At 44.1% G+C, this 25,269-nt stretch overlaps 3 protein-coding genes across 24 annotated transcripts in view; 1 reads left to right on the top strand and 2 right to left on the bottom strand.

The window, feature by feature from the left end:
* LOC130294609 (urokinase plasminogen activator surface receptor-like) overlaps positions 1-21,211 on the bottom strand; it is a 34,064-nt gene extending 12,853 nt beyond the window's left edge. Inside the window, exons 1-6 of the mRNA XM_056544742.1 lie at positions 21,082-21,211; positions 14,135-14,264; positions 10,452-10,577; positions 6,090-6,254; positions 2,601-2,732; positions 2,359-2,511 (exon numbers count right to left, since the gene is read on the bottom strand). Of these exons, the coding sequence (XP_056400717.1) occupies positions 2,359-2,511; positions 2,601-2,732; positions 6,090-6,254; positions 10,452-10,577; positions 14,135-14,240 (682 nt within the window). The 5' untranslated portion in view covers positions 14,241-14,264; positions 21,082-21,211. The remainder of the gene's footprint in view (positions 1-2,358; positions 2,512-2,600; positions 2,733-6,089; positions 6,255-10,451; positions 10,578-14,134; positions 14,265-21,081) is intronic.
* The window catches only part of LOC130294604 (mucin-2-like), a 264,132-nt gene that overhangs the window by 183,756 nt on the left and 55,107 nt on the right, over positions 1-25,269 (top strand). The window lies entirely within an intron of this gene.
* The window catches only part of LOC130294610 (uncharacterized), a 44,821-nt gene continuing 43,118 nt past the window's right edge, over positions 23,567-25,269 (bottom strand). For both annotated transcript variants that reach the window (XM_056544743.1, XM_056544744.1), the window contains one exon: positions 23,567-23,855. In XM_056544743.1, the coding sequence (XP_056400718.1) occupies positions 23,656-23,855 (200 nt within the window). In that variant the 3' untranslated portion in view covers positions 23,567-23,655. The remainder of the gene's footprint in view (positions 23,856-25,269) is intronic.

Here is a 25,269-nt window from a genome sequence, read left to right as displayed (position 1 = left end):
GTAACAGAGCCGAGCGGTGAGGAGGACGCACGCGCATGGTAAGTAACCAGCGGCACGTCATCTTCACTATTCCGACCACCGCTCCGGGGTCACGATCTACCCATAGGCCATAGCAGTAGATCGTGACCCCGGAGCGGTGGTCGGAACACTGAAGTGGGGCAGCAAACAGGCATACAGCCTCCAGCCATACACTGTATATGGCTGAAGGCTGTATGTCTGTGGGGGAACTGTACTGCACCTAATGTGGGGAGCTATACTGCACCTAATGTGGGGAGCTATACTGCACTTAATGTGGGGGAACTATACTGCACCTAATGGGGGGGAACTATACTGCACCTAATGTGGGGGAACTATACTGCACCTAATGTGGGGGAACTATACTGCACCTAATGTGGGGGAACTATACTGCCAACCTAATGTGGGGGAACTGTACTGCACCTAATGTGGGGAACTATACTGCACCTAATGTGGGGGAACTATACTGCACCTAATGTGGGAAACTATACTGCACCTAATGTGGGGGAACTATACTGCCAACCTAATGTGGGGAACTATACTGTACCTAATGTCGGGAGCTATACTGCCAACCTAATGTGGGGGAACTATACTGTCTACCTAATGTGGGGAACTATACTGCACCTAATGTGGGGGAACTGTACTGCACCTAATGTGGAGAACTATACTGCACCTAATGTGGGGGAACTATACTGCACCTAATGTGGGAAACTATACTGCACCTAATGTGGGGGAACTATACTGCCAACCTAATGTGGGGAACTATACTGCACCTAATGTCGGGAGCTATACTGCCAACCTAATGTGGGGGAACTATACTGTCTACCTAATGTGGGGAACTATACTGCACCTAATGTGGGGGAACTATACTGCCAACCTAATGTGGGGAACTATACTGCACCTAATGTGGGGAACTATACTGCCAACCTAATGTGGGGGAACTATACTGTCTACCTAATGTGGGGAACTATAAAGCACCTAATGTTGGGAGCTATACTGCACCTAATGTGGGGAACTATATTTTACCTTTTATGAACAAGAAAATGACTGGTGCTGGTATAATGACGCAACGCTATGGGGCTGGTTTTCACACCCAGTCCGGCCCTGGCTAAACCTGCAGCATTGTTCGTCATCAGTCAAGTCAAGTCAGTCTCTGTCAAATTGTCAAGCAACATGGCCTGCACTAAATTGCCAAGTCCCAGCAAGCCCTTAAGGTTTCTTAGTCACTGGTCACCTCCTTGTGCCCCTGCTAAACTGTATAGACTTTCCCAACTGTCTACCATCAGTAAAGCTACCGTTGTCCGTAACTTGGCGTCGGAGTCTTTATTGCCCCCCCTGTGCCTAGCCCAGGATCCAGCGGTATACCTTCGGGTGGTTATAGGCTAAACCACGCCCTGGCATCACGAATACAAGGGGTTAATGCCATCTGCCCCTAGGGTAACAACATCTGCCCTCATCACACCCTGTTACCACAAATGCGGATGCAGAATTGATGCACAGATGCAGAATTTCCGTTGTGTAAATGTGGCCTAACACATACAACAAGGCAGACACAAGTTTAAATGTCAGAAGAACTACAACCAGTCTGTACAATCAAGTCTTATATCTGCAATTTCCTTCTGGACTGTGACCAGTGACTACAAAGTGTTACTCAAGAATTGTATCTTAAATCTTTAGTATTACAAAGTGTTATTCTTCTGTGTTTAAATCTCACCAGAAAAAAATACAGGTTGTTTTCTATAAACCCTGACTTTAGAGGTGTTACTTCCTGGGCCTTTTGTATGGAAGACAGCTTATTTGAAGTAGTGGTTATAGGGAAAACATATGAGGATATAGGGTTTCATCACACCTGCCACGTGATACTACAACTAGAGATGAGCGAACTTACAGTAAATTCGATTCGTCAACTTCTTGGCCCGGCGGTTGATGTCTTTTCCTGCATAAATTAGTTCAGCTTTCCGGTGCTCCGGTGGGCTGGAAAAGGTGGATACAGTCCTAGGAGACTCTTTCCTAGGACTGTATCCACTTTTTCCAGCCCACCGGAGCACCGGAAAGCTGTACTAATTTATGCAGGAACTCAGCAACCGCCGAGCTGAGAAGTTTGTGACGAATCGAATTTACTGTAAGTTCGCTCATCTCTAACTACAACCCTCATCATACACTTCAGTCTACATAACAACCCTACTTTAGGCATTACAAACTTGATTGTGATTGATTGTGCAACCAGTTATCCATCCCGCCATACCACTGCAGTAAATATTTGTACCCCTACTTTTACAAAATCCATCTCTAAATGACAGTACGTAATATATTAATGACCTAAATACAATAAAATGCACTCACCCACTGGCAAAGAACTTGTTCCGTCCGCCTTTCTGCAGACAGTCGGTGAAAAGTTCAATACATTATCATCATAAAATGCCCGGATTAAATGTATTACATGACAATACTGAAAAGATGCACAGCCAGCCATGTATTCCTTTGTTTTTCTGCCTTCTATAAAGGAAAAGAGAAAACAATATATTCAGTATAGGAGATGTAGACAAACAGAAATAAAGATTCTAAAATATCAATATGTGGTTTACCACTTGTGAAAGCGAAACAATGCGTCTCGTCTCCGCTGCACTTCATGGCATAGGTCGGATTTTCTTTTTCCTTCAAGAAGATAGAAGTGGCGGGGCAGACCAGTCCATTGTGTGTATTATTTTCTGGTGGCACTACAAACAAAAAGTAATACATTTTATTAATAAAAAATAAAAAATAAATACATAAAAAAAATAATTTCACCCTGCAGCACTATACCACATAGATCTAGGAGAGGCTATAAACCGGAGAATTACTGTTATCTTGTTACGTTCACAGATACAGTGATCCCTCAACTTACAATGGCCTCAACATACAATAGTTTCAACATACAATGGTCTATTCTGGACCATTGTAAGTTGAAACCAGACTCAACATACCATGCTACAGACAGTCCAGATCTGTGAAACGTGTCAATGGCTGGAAGAACTGATCAATCAGAATGGGGATTTCACTGGTAAAAACCCCTGTATTACTGAAGTGTATGCACTGACTGGGTGTCTGGTAGCGCCCCCTACAGTACAGGGAGGTATTACATGTTCTGTACTCTTTACCTGTATTACTGAAGTGTATATACTGACTGGTGTCTGGTAGTGCCCCCTACAGTACAGGGAGGTATTACATGTTCTGTACTCTTTACCTGTATTACTGAAGTGTATGCACTGACTGGTGTCCGGTAGCACCCCTACAGTACAGGGAGGTATTACATGTTCTGTACTCTTTACCTGTATTGCTGTAGTGTATGCACTGACTGGTGTCTGGTAGCACCCCCTACAGTACAGGGAGGTATTACATGTTCTGTACTCTTTACCTGTATTACTGAAGTGCATGCACTGACTGGTGTCTGGTAGCGCCCCCTACAGTACAGGGAGGTATTACATGTTCTGTACTCTTTACCTGTATTACTGAAGTGTATGCACTGACTGATGTCTGGTAGAACCCCCTACAGTACAGGGAGGTATTACATGTTCTGTACTCTTTACCTGTATTACTGAAGTGTATGCACTGACTGGTGTCTGGTAGCGCCCCCTACAGTACAGGGAGGTATTACATGTTCTGTACTCTTTACCTGTATTACCTGACATAGACAGTGATTTATGGCTCCCAGCAGATCTTTATTACTTTTATATGGAAGGATTTGCTTTATCTCTATTAGTTACCTACTTATTTTTCTTTAATCCTCACTTTTTTCCTATTTTTTGATGACATTTTGGTGCCTTTAGAACCAATTACCAGGTTTCCATAGAGTTATGGTCTCAACATACAATGGACTCAACATACAATGGTCGTCCTGGAACCAATTAATATTGTAACTTGAGGGACCACTGTAGTTCTATATTACTTTGTCTTTCTATGGACTGACTTGCTATTAGGCATGGGCATACCGTTAGAGGGTTTTTGATAGTCTATCCACGTTAAATGGGCGCTGTCATTAAAACGAATTTTTGCTATTGTACTCCTTATGGTAAATAAAAAATCTTTCTAACTAAGAAAAAATCTTTCTTAGTTTAAATTTTTCTTTTTAAATAAATAAATAAATGTTATATATATATATATATATATATATATATATATATATATATATATAGATATAAAGTTTACTATCTTTTATTTGTGTTTAAAAAAGCTGCCACTAGGTGTCTTCCTACTTGTCCAGAGCACATCCCCCCCCCCATCTCTTGGGGTGTGTGCAGCCTTAGCCAATCATAGCTCATCTCACACTGAACTGCTCTGGGCTGTGTGTAGCAGAGTGAGGGAGGAAGTTCTCCCCTGTATGGCTTAAGATGATGTCACGCCTGTTGGGGAACGCCCCTTCCCAGTCTGTGAATCTGACTGAGACTGAGCAGAAAATACAGAGCGATATCAAGGTAGAATATCACAAAATAATAATAAAAAAAATAAAGGCCGGGGGTGGTTTATCATGATGGGGGCCGTGAACTGAAAGGATTATAAAATGTAACAAGATCATGAGAGGTTCTCTTTAAATAGTGAAGTAAATGGTAGCTACTCTACTGTAACCCAGCACCACCACTACAAGAAATGGGGGAGATTTATCAAAACCTGTATAGAGGAAAAATGGAGCAGTTGCCCATAGCAACCAATCAGATTGCTTCTTACCTTTTTTATTTTTTTTATTTTTTTTAGGCCTCTGATCAGTTGCTATCAGTAACTCTTCCTCTACACAGGGTCTGATAAACCTCCCTCGATGTCTGGAGCCGAGGCTTCTAGCCCCCGCACACTGTAGCGCTGAGACAATTGGCCAGTTATAGGCCCGGAAGCCTTGATAATATAAAAATTCATAGTGTAGTCAGACCATGTGTCCTGGACAACCCGGGGAAGTGTATGATGGGACTTGTGGTTCTACACAGAGGTGTCACTTGTGAATATGTCCCTGATGTTGTGAGTGGTGCTATGGCCAAATGTGTCTCTGACCGACATGCACAATCTTTGTCAATGGAGGGCGGCACTTAGGGTTGCCACCGGTATTTATCCAACCAATCCTCCAACTACTGGAATGTTCCACCATATACTATACCAGTGTTTCCCAAACAGAACGCATCCAGCTGTTGCAAAACTACAACTTCCAGTATGCCATCGGCTGTCCGGGCATGCAGGGAGTTGTAGTTTTGCAACACCTGGAGGCACCCCTGGTTGGGAAACACTGACCTATACTATATACTACTATATAGTCCAACATGCTGGGAGTTGTAGTTTTGCAACAGCTGGAGGCCCCCCTGGTTGGGAAACACTGACCTATACTATATACTACTATATAGTCCAACATGCTAGGAGTTGTAGTTTTGCAACAGCTGGAGGCACCCCTGGTTGGGAAACACTGACCTATACTATATACTACTATATAGTGCAACATGCTGGGAGTTGTAGTTTTGCAACAGCTGTAGGCACCCCTGGTTGGGAAACACTGACCTATACTATATACTACTATATAGTGCAACATGCTGGGAGTTGTAGTTTAGCAACAGCTGGAGGCACCCCTAGTTGGAAAACACTGACCTATACTATATACTACTATAAAGTCCAACATGCTGGGAGTTGTAGTTTTGCAACAGCTGGAGGCACCTCTGGTTGGGCAACACTGACCTATACTTTATACTACTATATTGTACAACAAATGCTGGGAGTTGTAGTTTTCTACTACAGATCGGGGAGCCAAAAATGAGCCCTCACACAGGCCCGTATAAGGAGAAATAAAGAAGTTATAGGGGTCAGAATAGGACAACATTTCCCCCGTATATGTGCATCCTGTGATGTTACGCATATATAATTAATTATGCTAATTAGCATGGCCGGTATTTTTTGGGGAAGATAAGTGGAAACCCTAGCTGCACTTGGTGGTAATATGGCAGAATCCCTTGTATAGGGGATAAGATGTTTAGAGCGTAGTACCCCTTTAAGCTACTTTTTCACTTTGTCTATAGGAATATCACCATTAATGAACAAGCCCTTTAAGGTCCCCCCATAATACCTACATTCTGGATTCGGCATCCTGCAGCCATCTGAGGAGCAACAACTTGTGTTGAATATCATTTTATGTGACGGGGATGATATTTTGCCACTTTGATTACAATCTTTGGAATTCCAACATTTTTTCCTGATATAATGCACATTAAGACGACTGAGACGCCCATCCTGAACTGAGAGAAGGAAAGAAAAAACAGTTTGATATCTCATTAAAGGGGTACTCCGGTGGAAAACTTTATTTTTTATTTTTTTTGTTAATCAACTGGTGCCAGAAAGTTAAACAGATTTGTAAATGACTTCTATAAAAAAAATCTTAATCCTTCCAGTACTTATTAGCTGCTGAATACTACAGAGGAAATAATTTTCTTTTTGTAACACAGAGCTCTCTGCTGACATCACGACCACAGTGCTCTATGGTGACACCTCTGTCCATTTTAAGAACTGTCCAGAGTAGGAGAAAATCCCCAAAGAAAACATATGCTGCTCTGGACAGTTCCTAAAAGGGACAGAGGTGTCAGCAGAGAGCACTGTGGTCATGATGTCAGCAGAGAGCTCTGTGTTCCAAAAAGAAAAGAATTTCCTCTGTAGTATTCAGCAGCTAATAAGTACTGGAAGGATTAAGATTTTTTAATAGAAGTAATTTACAAATCTGTTTACCTTTCTGCCACCAGTTGATTAAAAAATATATATATTTTTTAAAGTTTTCAACTGGAGTACCCCTTTTAGAAGTCATAGGTGCAAGATATTTATGCTAATTTAGTAATATATGGTCCAAACAGAATATAGAGTGCATATCTTATCCAGGAAAAGCTGGGTGAGATATGGTTAATCCGGGTTAATGAAAAATCCCTAGAAGACCATAAAAAGCCTTTTTTCAGGCCTGCATTTTTATTCAGTAACTAGCAGGTTGGTAGTGGGGCCTCTCATTCCCTTGCTGTCCACTTCAGATTTTCACATCACGCCATCACGCCAAGCCCCCCCCCCCCCTCAATGCAAGTCTATGGGAGGGGGCGTAGCGGTGCCACGCCCCCTCCAATAGACTTGCATTGAAGGGGCTTGGTGTGACGTCACGAGGGGCGTGGCTGTGACGTCACGACCCCCCCGCCGCCCGCTCCAAGTGTTAAGAACAAAAAGTTTTGAATGCTGGGGCAGCATTGTAACCCCTTTTAAAGGGGCAAATATCAGCGATAGAGATGAGCGAATAGAATTTGGTCTCACGTTCACAACCAATCTGATTTGTCAGAATCCAATCTTTTAGTTATACGTTTTGGACAGTCCTCGCTCCTCTACATTGAGCAGCCTGGAGATAAGCGGTGATGCTGCATGCATCTTATTTTAAACCCACTACATTAACTGCGCCAGGCACTTTACACTCGGCCCAGCAAATGTGTACCGCTGCTCGGTGTACTGTGCAGGAGCAGGGACTCCTGCAGTTGACAGAAGTCCCTGCTCCTGCATATACAGTGACCCCTCGACCTACGATGGCCCCGACATACGATCATTTCAACATGCGATGGCCTCTCAGAGGCAGCATCAACATACGATTCTTTTGTATGTCGGGGGCCATCGCATAAACGGCTATCCGGCAGCGCAGACTGCTTCAGCTGCCACCGGATAGCCGTTTACGGTGCCCCGTGTGGTCCGCTGACGATCACTTACCTGTCCTCGGGGCTCCGGAGCGTCCTCTTCGGGATCCCCTGCATCGTCGGCGCTCTCCATCGTCGTCATCCCGTCGCTGCGCACGCCGTCCCGTCATCCAATAGGAGCGGTGTGCGTAGCGACGTGATGACGGCGACGGAGAGCGAGGATGGCGGGGAAGCAGAGGCCTTGCCGGAGCGTCGGGGACGCGGCGACAGCGATGGACGGCGACATCCAGGGCAGCAGTGACGGTCCGGAGCGGCGGGGACAGGTGAGTACAACTTCCTCTAACAGTGGTCTTCAACATACGGACCTCCAGATGTTGCAAATCTACAACTCCCAGCATGCCCGGACAGCCGTTGGCTGTCCGGGCATGCTGGGTGTTGTAGTTTTGCAACATCTGGAGGTCCGCAGGTTGTAGACCACTGTCCTATACTTTACATTACACGGATCCCTCAACATACGATGGTTTCAACAAACGATGGTCCATTTGGAACGGATCACCATCGTATGTTGAGGGACCACTGTACTTTGCTTGGGCAATCGCGGCACAATTAAGACTCTGAACCCGGATCTGAATCTGAAATTAATCTGACAGTCAGATCAGGTGAATGGAACCCAAAATGAATCTCAGGGGTTTTAATCATCTTTAATAATGGCAATTTACATTCACTTAAATTGTGACAAGGGTCACGGGTTAAAACCCCTGAAGTGTGCCGTGTGAGGGGCCCCTCTAATAACTCAGTTTAATTTTAGAGCAACCAACCCCTTTACTGGTGACTACTAATAAAGAGGTTCACACAGACACAGCCATAGAATATTTTGGTGACATAGTTATTATGGTGGAAAAAAGAAATACTGTACGTCCATCAAGTTCAACCAAGGAATTGAAGGGAAGGGGTATAGTGGGATGAAGGGATGTGATTAGATTTCTGCATAAGCATTAATCTTATTTTGTTCTAGAAATGTATTTATCCCTGTTTTGAAGCTTTCAACTGTTCCTGCTGTGACCAGTTCCTGAGGTAGACTGTTCCATAAATTCACACTCCTTATGGTAAAGAAGGCGCGTCGCCCCTTGAGACCAAACCTTTTCTTCTCCAGATGGAGGGAGTGTCCCCTCGTCCTTTGGGGGGGGGGGGGGGGTTTAACCTGGAACCGTTTTTTTTCCACATATTTTTTGTATGGGCCATTTATGTACTTATTTACGTTGATCATATCCCCCCCTTAAAGGGGTACTCCGCTGCTCAGCATTTGGCACAGACTGTTCCGAACACTGGAGTCGGCTGTCACGCCCCCTCCCATAGACTTGCATTGAGGGGGCAGGGTGTGACATCATGAGCGGCCGGGGCTATGATGTCACGAGCTCCCGGCGTCGGCTCCAGCGTTCGGAACGGTTTGCTGCAAGCGCTGAGCAGCGGAGTACCCCTTTAAACATCTCTTCCCAAGACTAAACAAATGTAATTCTTTTAATCTTTCCTCATGTTCCATGTCCCTTATTAGTTTAGTCGCGCATCTCTGCACCTTCTCCAGCTCCACAACGTCCCTTTGATGAACTGGTCAGAGATGAGCGAACTTACAGTAAATTTGATTCGTCACGAACTTCTCGGCTCGGCAGTTGATGACTTTAGTCTGCATAAATGAGTTCAGCTTTCAGGTGCTCCCGTGGGCTGGAAAAGGTGGATACAGTCCTAGGAGACTCTTTCCTAGGAATGTATCCACCTTTTCCAGCCCACGGGAGCACCTGAAGGCTGAACTAATTTACGCAGGAAAAGTCAGCAACCGCCGAGCTGAGAAGTTCGTGACGAATTGAATTTACTGTAAGTTCGCTCATCTCTAGAACTGGTGACCAAAACTGAACAGCATATTCCAGGTGAGGCCGTACCAATGCTTTATAAAGGGGGAGTATTATGTCCCCATCCCTCAAGTCCATGCCTCTTATTATACATGACAATATCCTGCCGGCCTTAGAAGCGGCTGCCTGACATTGTGCTGTTCTGTAGTCTATGATCTACAAGTCTACCAGATCCTTCTCTACCAGTGACTCTCCCATTTAAACTACCCCCCCCCCCCCCAAGACATACGTTGCATGCAGATTTTTAGTACCCAGATGCATAACATCCTTTATTAAAAAAAACAGCAAACAATAGTCCATGTATAATAGCCTTGGGGTCTATTCACACGGCAGAATTTCCGCACATCCGCACCAATTCCGCTTCCTCATTCATTTGGGTGGTTTCTGGCTTGTGCGGATTTTGTGCGGACGGAATCTGTGCAGAATCTGCCTGCGGAAATTCAGAAGTGTGAATGGGAGTGCGGAATCCCATAGAAGTCTATTGGGCTTTAATTTGAAGCGGAATCCGCATGCGGAAATTCTACTGTGTGAATAGACCCTTAGGCTAGGTTCACACTGTGGAATTTCTGGGCCTAATTTCTGCCGGAGATCGAGGTGGCAGCACTAGGACCGCGTGGACTACATTGCCGTCCCCATAGATGGCAATGCATTTCTGAGCAGATCTCCCAAAAGATCCACCCAGAAATCCATTGCCGTCTATGGGAGCAGCAATGCAGTGTGCTCGGTCCTAGCGCCGCCTGCTCATTCTCCGGCAGAAATTCTGCAGAGTGAACCTAGCCTTACTGTGAACACATCCAAGGAACCAGTTAGGCTTAGACCAATATGGTATTTCATCAACAATCACATATGGCATTGCAGTCAGGCAGTACGCAATACTTACTATTGAATGTGCTTATATGCAGAGTGAGACACATTTGGTTTTTACTACACTCAAGGCTGGGCCCATAGCAGTCGGTTTGTCCTCTTTCAGTAGATGTGTAACATGTTTCACACCTAAGACAATGAACTGGACATAAAAATAGAATATTACAGCCTATGAATAACACATAGAATACAGTACTGTAGTTGCATATACATTACATGATATACAGTGGTCCCTCAAGTTACAATATTCATTGGTTTCAGGACGACCATTGTATGTTGAAACCATCGTATGTTGAGACCAGAACTCTATGGAAACCTGGTAATTGGTCCTGAAGCCCCAACATGTCATCCAAAAATAGGAAAAAGTGTGAATTAAAGGGATACTCCGGTAAAAAACTTTATTTTTTATGAACGGATGCCAGAAAGTTAAACAGATTTGTAAATGACTTCTATTAAAAAATCTTTACCCTTCCTGTACTTTTTAGCAGCTGTATGCTACACAGGAAATTCTGTTATTTTTTAATTTCTTTTCTGTCTTGTCCACAGTGCTCTCTGCTGACACCTGATGCCCGTATCAGGAACTGTCCAGAGCAAGAGAAAATCCCCATAGCAAATCTATGCTACTCTGGACAGTTCCTGACACGGACAGAGGTGTCAGCAGAGAGCTGGACAAGACAAAAAATAAATTCAAAAAGAACAGAGTTTCCTCGGTAGCGTACAGCTGCTAATAGGTACAGGAAGGGTACATTTTTTTTATAGAAGTAATTTACAAATCTGTTTAACTTTCTGGCACCAGTTGACTTATAAAGACCAAAAAAAATGTTTTCCACCGGAGTACCCCTTTAATGAAAAATAAGTAGTTAATGAATACAGATAAATCCAGTCCTTCCATATAAAAGTAATAAAGATCTGCTGGGAGCTGTAATCACTGTCTATGTAGAGGACAGGAGCTTCTTCAGGGTCCTGTACAGAACACAGTGTCCTAAAAACATAACAATGCAGTCGCCCTTACTTGGAGCAGCTATCCCTGGCACAGTCGCATACAAAAAAAATAAAGCATATATATCAAAATATCCCTTTATTAATACATAATTGCTGAAATACATACATTTAAAATCATTTAAAATACATCTCCAGAGATACATCCCCATGATACAGAGACAGAACAAGGGGTCTGGGATAGACACACTGCTTCAGCAATAAGGATAGCCTGCACAACAGTATTAGGGAAAGTATCAAACCACCTGAACAAAGCTCAGATACATAATAATAGTCAAGAGATCCTTGGGTGAAATGAAGGACCCCGGAAGATAAAGTACAGCAAATGATAGGTGGTATCAAAAACACAAGTGAAGCACCAAAAGCAGAGAAACAGTAAACAACATAGTGTTATATCCAAAATAATTACCCAGTGGAGGAGAAAGGACCAGACCCCCCGTCACCTGACGTTTTTCTTACAGGGTTCATAGACTTCTTCCAGGGTTCTGGCTTCTTCTACAGTGGTCCCTCAAGTTACAATATTAATTGGTTCCAGGACGACCATTGTATGTTGAAACCATTGTATGTTGAGACCATTGTATGTTGAGACCATTGTATATTGAAACCATAACTCTATGGAAACCTGATAATTGGTTCTGAAGCTACCAAAATGTCATCCAAAAATAGGAAAAAGTGAGGATTAAAGAAAAATAAGTAGATAACTAATATAGATAAAGCAAATCCTTCCATATAAAAGTAAGAAAGATCTGCTGGGAGCTGTAATCACTGTCTATGTAGAGGACAGGAGCTTCTGCAGGGTCCTGTACAGTACACACAGTGTCCTAAAAAGTAACATGGAGCCGCCCCCACCTGGTGTCCAAAGGAGCAGGTAACCCTGGTACAGGTAAAGAGTACATGTAATACCTACCTGTACTGTAGGGGGCGCTACCAGACAGCAGTCGGTGCATGCACTTCAGTAATACAGTTAAAGAGTAGTACAGAACATGTAATACCTCCCTGTACTGTAGGGGGTGCTACCAGACACCAGTCAGTGCATACACTTCAGTAATACAGGTAAAGAGTACAGAACATGTAATACCTCCCTGTACTGTAGGGGGTGCTACCAGACACCAGTCAGTGCATACACTTCAGTAATACAGGTAAAGAGTACAGAACATGAAATACCTCCCTGTACTGTAAGGGGCGCTACCAGACACCAGTCAGTGCACACACTTCAGTAATACAGGTAAAGAGTACAGAACATGTTATACCTCCCTGTACTGTAGGGGGCGCTACCAGACACCAGTCAGTGCATACACTTCAGTAATACAGGTAAAGAGTACAGAACATGTAATACCTCCCTGTACTGTAGGGGGCACTACCAGACACCAGTCAGTGCATACACTTCAGTAATACAGGTAAAGAGTACAGAACATATAATACCTCCCTGTACTGTAGGGGGCTCTACCAGACAGCAGTCAGTGCATACACTTCAGTAATACAGGTAAAGAGTACAGAACATGTAATACCTCCCTGTACTGTAGGGGGCTCTACCAGACAGCAGTCAGTGCATACACTTCAGTAATACAGGTAAAGAGTAAAGAACATGTAATACCTCACAAGTCTTCCTGTCCTAGTCGTTAAAAAATACCCCCCCCCCCCCCAGGTAAGGTAATGAGCAGTGCCTGGTTTTACTTCAGACATGATGCTTAGAATTGAGGCTAAAAAGTTAAATTAACCCAAAAATTCTGTTTTGCAAACGTCATGTGGCTTTCCTGTGTCTTACTGGGGAGAGGCTTCTTTCTGGCCGCTCTGCCGTAATGCTCAGCTTGGTGGAGGCTGCAGGGATGGTTGTCCTGCTGGAAGTTTCTCCCATCTGCACACAGGATCTTACGAGACATACAGAGTGACCATTGGGTTCTTGGTCACCTTTCTTACCAATGCCCCTGGGATTCCACTCTATTAACTAGAACAAATAGTTTTTGTAAAGATGAATCCCCTGCTCTGGAAGACTCAGCCTGGTTATAAATTATATGGTTTCCCATTCATTTGAAATCACAGCTAGGAATCCAAATTTCTCCTGCCCTTAGCTTCCCCTAATATTAGCAGCTAGTTGGTTTAAGTTCCTGAGTAGTTTTCAGCTCTTAGGACCACATCTTAGGACAACCTCTTAGGACCACCTCTTAGGGACATCTCTTAGGACCACCTCTTAGGACAACCTCTTAGGACCACCTCTTAGGACAACCTCTTAGGAACATCTCTTAGGACAACCTCTTAGGAACATCTCTTAGGACCACCTCTTAGGACCACCTCTTAGGACCACCTCTTAGGAACATCTCTTAGGACAACCTCTTAGGACCACCTCTTAGGACAACCTCTTAGGACCACCTCTTAGGACAACCTCTTAGGAACATCTCTTAGGACAACCTCTTAGGACCACCTCTTAGGACAACCTCTTAGGACCACCTCTTAGGACAACCTCTTAGGACCACCTCTTAGGACAACCTCTTAGGACCACCTCTTAGGACAACCTCTTAGGAACATCTCTTAGGAACATTTCTTAAGACAACCTCTTAGGAACACCTCTTAGGACCACATCTTAGGACCACCTCTTAGGACAACCTCTTAGGAACATCTCTTAGGACCATCTCTTAGAACCACCTCTTAGGACCACCTTTGAACCCAATCTTAAAACAAAAATGCAAATAGAGTAGAATTTACCTGAAGCCATCAGTATGGTCTGAACAGAGACGAGTAGTAGGAGTCTCATGGTGAAGCAGGTTCTGATGTCTGTCGGCTTCTCACTTTGTGCTCCACAATAACACATCAGACAGGGATCCCAGGGGAGACTCTGGCAGGACACAGGTGTTGTAAAAAGTCAGAAAGGAGTAAAGTAATGTCTCAATAATACTAAAACAAATCTTACTAGAAGATTGTGCTGGTATAGAAAACTGATACTTCAGAGCCAAGCTATGAAATAATATTAAAATGAATAAATAATTTAATGCAGTACAAAAGGTATAGCATTTAGTTAGCCTTGTTTGTTGCACTACCTCCCATAGACTTGCATTGAGTGGGTGGGGCGTGACTTCATGAGGGGGCGTGGCTATGATGTAACGAGCTCCCGGCGCCGGAGAGTTTGTTCCAATCGCTGAGCAGCGGAGTACCCCTTTAAGGTATCAGCCAAATGTCTCTTCTGGAAGTTTGATCCCTGTCTGTTTGTTATAGATTGTTAATCCTTCATATTCTGATCTGTTTCCTCGACCTACATTTCTGTTTTGACTCATGTCTCCCCTGCATTTTAGTCCAGCAGAGGGACTGTCACCCAGTTGTGGAACCACTGCTTATGGGGGCTATGCAGGTAGGCAGGAAAAGGGATTCTGGGTGGGCTCAGGGTACACTGACAATTTTTAACATTGAGCAATGATCTCAATGTAGTACGTTATAGTTGGTAACATGCTACGCTGTGAAGGACGGAAATCCTGCAGCGCCTGCAAGATTCCCCTGCCTAAAAAAGCTCCTGTACAGGTCCGTCTGATGTTTGCCAATAAACATCTGAATGATTAAGAACTGGGTGAGAGTGTTGTGATCAGATGAGAGCAAAACTGAGATCTTTGGTATCAGCTCAACTCGTCGTGTTTGGGGGAGGAGGAACATTATGTTTTGGGGGATGTTTATCTTTTAAGGGGACAGCACAACTTCACTGCATCAAAGGAATGATGGATGGGGCCCATGAACCCTCAAATCTTGGGTGGTAACCTCCTTCTTTCTGCCAGGGCATTAAAATGTGTCGTGGATGAGTATTCAAGCATAACAATGACCCAAAAAAGATGACCAAGGCAGCAAAGGATTGGCTGAAGAAGAAGCACATTAAAAGGGTTATCCAGGAAAAAACTTTTTTTTTTATATATCAACTGGCTCCAGAAAGTTAAACAGATTTGTAAATTACTTCTATTAAAAAATCTTAATCCTTTCAGTACTTATGAGCTTCTGAAGTTTAGGTTGTTCTTTTCTGTCTAAGTAATCTCTGATGACACGTGTTGCGGGAAATGTCCAGTTTAGAAGAGGTTTGCTATGGGAATTTGCTTCTAAACTGGGCGTTTCCCGAGACACGTGTCATCAGAGTTTACTTAGACAGAAAAGAACAACCTTAACTTCAGAAGCTCATAAGTACTGAAAGGATTAAGATTTTTTTTATAGAAGTAATTTACAAATCTGTTTTACTTTCTGGAACCAGTTGATATATAAAAAATAGTTTTTTCCTGGAATACCCCTTTAAGGTCCTGGAGTGGCCTAGCCAGTCTCCAGAACTTATAGGGGTACTCCACCCCTAGACACCTTAGCCCCTATGCAAAGGATAGGGGATAAGATGTCTGATCGGGAGGTCCCATCGCTGGGTGACTGACCACATTCGACCACGTTTTTGCCTGCGGTCGGGAAACCGCATACGTCCGAAAAAGCAGCCGACCGGAGGCTGTGGTTCACTCCGGTTGGCTCATAGACATACATTAACTACGGTTCCCGAATACGGCTGAGTGCGGGCGCCGCGATTAAGCCCCGCCCACCCCTCCTCCCAGCCGTATATGGGAACCGCAGTTCAAATCGTAGTGTGAACCCAGCCTTAGCTGTGCTTGTATTCAATTCTAGCACAGTCTTGTACTAAGCTGCGTACTCATTTTAAGGCTAGGTTCACATTGTGTCCAAAAACAGGATGCCAATGTATACTGTGAACAGGAGTAGCATACCTCATTGGTTTCAATGGCCTGAATGGATTCACCTAGTGACTCCTTTAGGGACATATGCACTATTTAAATCAGAATAAAAACTGCAGCAATCTGTACTTTTAAGTCTCCTTAAAATAGTGCATATGTCCCAAAAAAGTCACTAAATGACTTTCATTGGGCCATTGAAATCAATGAGGCCCGCTGCTATTCTGTACAGTAAATGTTGGCGTTCTGTTTTCAGTGGGATGACGACAGATATGACTAATGTAGTGTAATCCTACCCTTATTATTATTTAGACATTGCTTCACTTCTTTCTGGCTTTTTCCAACACCTGTGCCCTGCTATTGTCTCCCCTGGGGTCCCTGTTATTGTGGAGCCGACAGACATCAGAACCTGCTTCACCATGAGACTCCTATTGCTCGTCTGTGTTCAGACCATACTCATGGCTTCAGGTTCCGCTCTATTTGCATTTCTGTTTTAAAGGGGTACTCCGGTGGAAAAACATTTTTTTTTTTTTTATCAACTGATGCCAGAAAGTTAAACAGATTTGTAAATTACATCTATTTTTAAATCTTAATCCTTCCAGTACTTATCAGCTGCTGTATGCTCCAGAGGAAATTGAGTTGTTCTTTTCTGTCTGACCACAGTGCTCTCTGCTGCCACCTCTGTCCATGTCAGGAATTGTCCTGAGCAGGATAGGTTTGCTATGGGAATTTGCTCCTGCACTGGATTGTGCCTGGCACGGACAGAGGTGTCAGCAGAGAGCCCTGTGGTCAGGCAGAATAAAATAAATTCAAAACGAAAATGACTTCCTCTGGAGCATACAAGCTGATAAGTACTGGAAGGATTAAGATTTTTAAATAGAAGCGATATACAAATCCATTTAACTTTCTGGCATCAGTTGATAAAAAAAAAATTGTTTTTAAAGGGGTGGACTCTGTCCCTGTGTGACATCATAGTGAGAAGCCGACAGACATCAGAACCGTCACGCCCCCTCCCATAGATTTGCATAGCGGGGGCAGAGTGGGGTTTGTTACAGTGTGTCACCCCAGTAGTAAGGTGATTACATGTGGGGGAGGTTTGTTACAGTGTGTCACCCCAGTAGTAAGGAGATTACATGAGGAGGAGGTTTGTTACAGTGTGTCACTCCAGTAGTAAGGTGATTACATGTGGGGGAGGTTTGTTACAGTGTGTCACCCCAGTAGTAAGGAGATTACATGAGGAGGAGGTTTGTTACAGTGTGTCACCCCAGTAGTAAGGTGATTACATGAGGAGGAGGTTTGTTACAGTGTGTCACCCCAGTAGTAAGGAGATTACATGAGGAGGAGGTTTGTTACAGTGTGTCACTCCAGTAGTAAGGAGATTACATGAGGAGGAGGTTTGTTACAGTGTGTCACCCCAGTAGTAAGGTGATTACATGAGGAGGAGGTTTGTTACAGTGTGTCACCCCAGTAGTAAGGTGATTACATGTGGGGGAGGTTTGTTACAGTGTGTCACCCCAGTAGTAAGGAGATTACATGAGGAGGAGGCTTGTTACAGTGTGTCACCCCAGTAGTAAGGTGATTACATGTGGGGGAGGTTTGTTACAGTGTGTCACCCCAGTAGTAAGGAGATTACATGAGGAGGAGGCTTGTTACAGTGTGTCACCCCAGTAGTAAGGTGATTACATGTGGGGGAGGTTTGTTACAGTGTGTCACCCCAGTAGTAAGGAGATTACATGAGGAGGAGGTTTGTTACAGTGTGTCACTCCAGTAGTAAGGTGATTACATGAGGAGGAGGTTTGTTACAGTGTGTCACCCCAGTAGAAAGGAGATTACATGAGGAGGAGGTTTGTTACAGTGTCACCCCAGTAGTAAGGAGATTACATGAGGAGGAGGTTTGTTACAGTGTGTCACCCCAGTAGTAAGGAGATTACATGAGGAGGAGGTTTGTTACAGTGTGTCACCCCAGTAGTAAGGAGATTTCACGAGGAGGAGGTTTGTTACAGTGTTTCACCCCAGTAGTAAGGAGATTACATGAGGAGGAGGTTTGTTACAGTGTGTCACCCCAGTAGTAAGGAGATTTCACGAGGAGGAGGTTTGTTACAGTGTGTCACCCCAGTAGTAAGGAGATTTCACGAGGAGGAGGTTTGTTACAGTGTTTCACCCCAGTAGTAAGGAGATTACATGAGGAGGAGGTTTGTTACAGTGTGTCACCCCAGTAGTAAGGAGATTACATGAGGAGGGGGTTTGTTACAGTGTGTCACCCCGGTAGTAAGGAGATTACATGAGGAGGAGGTTTGTTACAGTGTGTCACCCCAGTAGTAAGGAGATTACATGAAGAGGAGGTTTGTTACAGTGTGTCACCCCAGTAGTAAGGATATTACATGAGGAGGAGGTTTGTTACAGTGTGTCACCCCAGTAGATAGGAGATTACATGAGGAGGAGGTTTGTTACAGAGTGTCACCCCAGTAGTAAGGATATTACATGAGGAGGAGGTTTGTTACAGTGTGTCACCCCAGTAGTAAGGAGATTACATGAGGAGGAGGTTTGTTACAGTGTGTCACCCCAGTAGTAAGGAGATTACATGAGGAGGAGGCTTGTTACAGTGTGTCACCCCAGTAGTAAGGTGATTACATGTGGGGGAGGTTTGTTACAGTGTGTCACCCCAGTAGTAAGGAGATTACATGAGGAGGAGGTTTGTTACAGTGTGTCACTCCAGTAGTAAGGTGATTACATGAGGAGGAGGTTTGTTACAGTGTGTCACCCCAGTAGAAAGGAGATTACATGAGGAGGAGGTTTGTTACAGTGTCACCCCAGTAGTAAGGAGATTACATGAGGAGGAGGTTTGTTACAGTGTGTCACCCCAGTAGTAAGGAGATTACATGAGGAGGAGGTTTGTTACAGTGTGTCACCCCAGTAGTAAGGAGATTTCACGAGGAGGAGGTTTGTTACAGTGTTTCACCCCAGTAGTAAGGAGATTACATGAGGAGGAGGTTTGTTACAGTGTGTCACCCCAGTAGTAAGGAGATTTCACGAGGAGGAGGTTTGTTACAGTGTGTCACCCCAGTAGTAAGGAGATTTCATGAGGAGGAGGTTTGTTACAGTGTTTCACCCCAGTAGTAAGGAGATTACATGAGGAGGAGGTTTGTTACAGTGTGTCACCCCAGTAGTAAGGAGATTACATGAGGAGGGGGTTTGTTACAGTGTGTCACCCCGGTAGTAAGGAGATTACATGAGGAGGAGGTTTGTTACAGTGTGTCACCCCAGTAGTAAGGAGATTACATGAAGAGGAGGTTTGTTACAGTGTGTCACCCCAGTAGTAAGGAGATTACATGAGGAGGAGGTTTGTTACAGAGTGTCACCCCAGTAGTAAGGATATTACATGAGGAGGAGGTTTGTTACAGTGTGTCACCCCAGTAGTAAGGAGATTACATGAGGAGGAGGTTTGTTACAGTGTGTCACCCCAGTAGTAAGATGGGGTGTGTCAGAGGGTGGAGATAAAAGGCGGGGTCAAGAGGGCAACAAAATTAGCTTTTGCCTAGGGTTACAAAAATCCTTGCACCAGCCCTGCACACAGATATGGATGCCCTGCTCTATGACAAAGCTCAACAGTCTGTATCTCAGGAGGGGAAGTTTCTAGTCATATTTTATGCTGACACACTGATAGAGCACCACATAAAAGGGGTACTCCGTCCCTAGACATCTTATCCCCTATTCAAAGGATAGGGATAAGATGTCTGATCACAGGGGTCCAGTGGCTGGGACACCCCATGGTTTCTGTGCAGCACCCGGCATTCATTTAGAACACTGGGTGCAGAAGGCGGGGTCATGACGTCATGGCTACACCCCCTTGGCATCATGCCACGCCCTCTCAATGCAAGTCTATGGGAGGGGGCATGCCATCCGCCATGCCACCTCCCATAGACATGTATTGAGGGGGAGTGGCGTGACATCCCGACCCCGCCGCCTGCTCCAAGCGTTTGTAACAAAATGTTCCAAATGCTGGAGCAGTGGAGTACCCCTTTAAATATACCACATTGGGTGTAGTGTATCTGTCCCATTCTCTCGGTTTTAATTAATCTCCCTCCTTACCTAGTGTAGGACTAGACCCCTGGGTACGCTAGGAGCTTCGGGCCCTTACTAAGTACTGGATTTACCACCAACTTGCAGATGTCCTCTGTTGGTGTTTCCTCTGGGCTGCAAACCACATAGAGGAGAAAGGAGTTTTGCAATAGAAAGTCCCTGTTGTTGTGTGCACGCTCTGTGGGGTGCTACAGCTATATACTGTATGTGCTACATCTTTACAATGAGTAGGTTCTTTTTATGATCTGTTGGAAACCAATGGATCCATATAACATTCTTGCACAAGGGTCTGTGCTGGCCCCTTACATAAGCAGTAATGTACAGTATGTGTTGTGCAGTGTAACCCAAAATGAAAAGATGGAGTGGGTTATAGGGGTACTCCGCCCCTAAACATCTTATCCCCTATCCAGCAGTGGGACCCCAGCGATCTCCCTGCTGCACCCGGCCTTCGTTTAGAGCATCGGGTTCAGCGCTGGAGGCTCGTGACGTCACGGCCACGCACCCTCAATGCAAGTCTATGGGAGGGGGCATGACGGTCCCCTGGATAGGGGATAGGATGTCTAGGGGCGGAGTACCCCTTTTAGCGCTAAGAAGCTCTAATGCCAATACAAGGGGAATGGGTCAATAGTAATAGTTCACCTTTATAAAGCTTTATTAAATGTGACAGCGTCTTTAAGTCAATATGAATGCAATGGTCTCTGACCACTACTACAACACCCAGAATATTGAGAGTTGTAGTTTTGCAGCAGCCGGAGAGCCAAAGGTTGGAGAGTACAGAGCATAGATCTTTATATACCTGCTTAGAATATGGAGCACACAGTCTATAAATGACAAATGGACATAAAATATTCCTAAAAGATCATATATATAATTCCTTACCTGGTGCCATGACTATACAGAAGACGCATGCTAAAATGACAGGACCCTTCATAGCGAGCAGTTAGCCATCTGACAAGGCTGCCCAATGTGGATGTTTTGGTCACATCTGCTGCTGCTCCCTGAAGAGGAGATAAATACAGAGATCTTGACAGAAATTTTCTCTGGAGGCTCGTGACGTCACGGCCACACCCCGCTCATGACGTCATGGCCACACCCTCTCAATGCAAGTCTTTGGGAGGGGGCCTGTTGACTGTCACGCCACCTCCCATAGACTTGCATTGAGGGGGCATGGCCGCTGAGGACCCCCGCAATCTCTCTGCTGCACCCGGCATTCGTTTAGAGTGTTGGGTGCTGCTCCAGAGGCTTGGGATGTCACAGCCGTGCACTGCTCAGGACTTCACGGACATGCACCCTCAATGCAATTCTATGGGAGGGGGCGTGATGATAGGATCTTTGGCACTCAGCCAGAGTGACCATTGTGCTCTTGGACACCTCTCTTACCAAGGCACTTCTCCCAGATTGCTTAGTTTGGTGGGGAGATCAGCTCTAGGAAGAGTCCTGGTTGTCTAAATGTCTTTCATTTGAGAGTTATAAAGGCCTCTGTGCGCTTGGGAACTCGGAAATTATTTTTCCCCCTTCTCCAGATCTCAGCCTCCACACAATCCTGTCTCTGAACCCTGCAAGAAGCTTTTCTCTTCTCATGGCTTGGTTTTTGCTCTGATATGCATTATCAGCTGTGAGACCCTATATAGACAGGGCTTTATCATGTCCAATCAGCTAAATTTACCACCATTGACTCCAATGTAGGTGTAGAAACATTCCAAAGATGACCAACAAAAATGGGAGTCCCCCAAAGCTAACTTTTAAGTGTCATAGCAAAGGATCTGAATACTTATGTCACTAAATAGGACTAATAGGGAACCTTCTAAAACTTTACTGTCACGTCGGGCAGGGATAGAGTGCAGTCCTGAAATTGCCCATTCACTCTGTCCCTGCCTACTTGCGTACCCACCCTAGGAAGTGCCAGTGCCAGTCACTTCCAGTGCCAGTCACTTCCTAAATAAGTGATGGACTCACTTGTCAAAACAATAAACTACAAAACTGACAAAGGTTGGGAATAGCTGGAGGCACACAAAACTAACAGAAATAAAACTAAACATACACACTGAATATGAAGTCAAGGAGCCAAGTCAAAGCCAGGAGGGAACAGAGTACAATATAAGAGAGCCAAAGGGTAGTCAAAAAAGCAAAGCCAAAAAGTCACAGAACCAGATTAGACAATATCAGTACAGAGATAGCTAGTTACAGTCACAAGAACTTTTACAGGCAAGGCATGACTGAGAAAGACTTCTTTATATATCCCTGTGCAGGTAGCAGGATGATTCTAATTGGCTCAGCAAGCTGAACCACACCCAGAAGCACAGAGGCGTAGTCCCAGTTGCAAAATAACAACAGGGCAAGAAAGCATTAACCCTACGGGTTCTGGCAGAACCAGTCATCACATTCACTTTTATTACTACCTTTTGTTTAAAAATTACCAATTATAAGCACTCACCAAAAATTATTACAAATGGCCGACACCAGCTAAGCTGGTGTCGGCCATTTGTAATCATTTTTAGTGAGTGCTTATAATTGGTAATGTTTTAGCAAAAAGTAGTAATAAATGTGAAGTTTTAGAAAGTTCCCTATTAGTCCTATTTAGTGTGTCAATTATGGGAAGCCTCCAATTCAAGTGGTGTATTCTTCAGCATAAGTGAATACTTATGTCCATACCGAATTTTAATTTTTAATAATATTCAATAAATATGCAGAAATGTCTAAAAATCTGTTTTATAAATTCTCATAATGGGGTGTTGAGTGAACATTCATGGAGGGAAAATGAAAAAATAAAATTTTAAATTATTTTTATTTTATTTTTAGCCACAAAATAACAAAACGTGATAAAATAATGGTTCTAAAGTCTTTCTGGATACATTGTATATCGTCATTCAAACCAATCAGTTAATCAGTATGGGAAAATTGCTTACTTTTGTTTGTATCATTGACTAAAAATATTAATATAATATACTGTATATAATTATACAGCTCAGGTTACTTAAAGGGGTATTCCAGGAAAAAACTTTTCTATATATATATATCAACTGGCTCCAGAAAGTTAAACAGATTTGTAAATGACTTCTATTAAAAAAATCTTAATCCTGTCAGTACTTATGAGCTTCTGAAGTTAAGGTTGTTCTTTTCTGTCTAAATCCTCTCTGATGACACCTGTCTCGGGAAACGCCCAGTTTAGAAGCAAATCCCCATAGCAAACCTCTTCTAAACTGGGCATTTCCCGAGACAGGTGTCATCAGAGAGGATTTAGACAGAAAAGAACAACCTTAACTTCAGAAGCTCATAAGTACTGAAAGGATTAAAAAAAAAAATAATAGAAGTAATTTACAAATCTGTTTAACTTTCTGGAGCCAGTGGATATATAAAAAAAAGTTTTTTCCTGGAATACCCCTTTAAATTGCTTCTGTGGCCGACCTAAAAAAAACAACGTAATTTTACTGTCCCAGTGTCGATGCCAGAAATCTATGAGAGCTTTAACAGACTCCATGCTGCACATTTTGAGATGACTAAACTGAGAAGTTGATGAATAATCCGTATTCCTCCGCTACATATAATTTCAGTGGTTATCTTATGTTGAGGCAGTTCAAAAGGCTTAATGGTTGCATGTTCACAGATCCCAGCAGAAGAACATCCATTATATTCCTCCAATAATACAGAGCCATCTGTTAAAGAAAAGTCATTAATGTAGTTATCGAAATGAACATATATATATATATATATATATATATAAAACATTTGATACAAGAACTGCACAACATTCTATTCCTGACACCCTCTCTAATATTGTGTAAGGAATAGAGACCTACTAAGAATAAAGAGGTCCATAAAAAATGTGCTAAACCCTGCAAATACTTACTTCTGATCAATTGTTGTTATCCCGAGGCTGCACTACTTAGGGATTCTGACAACAAAATGCCCCCATTTACTGAACTCTGTACCTGAAAATTTAGAAGGTGATGGTTTGTGCTGCACAGGTGGAACAATCGGTAAGAGACCTACGGCATAGCTGAGACTGGTAGTCCTTAAAGGAGTACTCCGCCCCTGGCATTTTATCCCCTATCCAAAGGATAGGGGATAAGATGTCAGATCGCCGGGGTCCTGCTGCTGGGGACCCCGGGGATCGCCACTGCGGCACCCCGCCATCATTACTGCACAGAGCGCACCGGCTCTATGAAATTTAAAGGGCCAGTGCACCACTAATTGGTGCCTGGCCCAATCAGTGTATTACATCCAAGCACTACATAAACCCACTTCCCCTTCCTGTCCTCGCCGGATCTTGTTGCCCTAGTGCCCTGAGAAAGCGTTTTGTGTGTATCCCTAGCCTGTGTATCCAGACCCCTGCTGTTGCCCCTGACTGCGAACCTTGCCGCCTGCCTTGACCTTCTGCTACGTCTGACCTCGCCTTGCCTTGTCCTTGTGTACCGTGCCTGTCTCAGCTGTCAGTGAGGTTGAGTCGCTATCGGGTGGAACGACCTGGGGGTTACCTGCCGCAGCAAGTCCATCCCGCTTTGCGGCGGGCTTTGGTGAAAACCAGTAACCTCTTAGATTCCGTTCCCCTGGTACGGCCCACGCCATCGCCTCACTGACACAGAGAATCCACTCACCTATCCTCTCCGCATACCAGTCCGGACCCTGACAATAGGGTTCCTAGAGCTGGTCCTTTTTAATCCAATCCTTCTTTCATTAGTCCTATGACTGTCTTACTGAAGCAGGTAATAACTGAATCACAGAAGAGCTCAGAGGTCACCACATTCACTTGTCTAGCTAGTACAGTAATTCCCACCAATGGGGTGCGAGACTGAATACTACTCCCTTCTCTCAAGCTACTTAAAAATCAGAACTGGAGCAAGTGGAGAGAGGCTAGACTAGAGTGAACTCCTTCCCTGCATCTCCCTCCCTCTCTGGAGAGAGGCTGCTGTCTGGCTGCATGGTAATTGAGCTCCTTCCCTGCATCTCCCTCTCTGGAAAGAGGCTGCTGTCTGGCTGCATGGACAGCTTAGGTAACATTGCTTGCTACATGCTATCCTGCTCTGTACTGTTCTGAACCTCCTGCTGAAGAGAGAAATGGCTAACTGA

This window comes from Hyla sarda, chromosome 10, assembly GCF_029499605.1.
Source record: "Hyla sarda isolate aHylSar1 chromosome 10, aHylSar1.hap1, whole genome shotgun sequence".
NCBI classification, from domain to species: domain Eukaryota; kingdom Metazoa; phylum Chordata; class Amphibia; order Anura; family Hylidae; genus Hyla; species Hyla sarda.
Note: the sequence above shows the minus strand (reverse complement) of the source record. Positions and strands in the feature narration are given on the sequence as shown.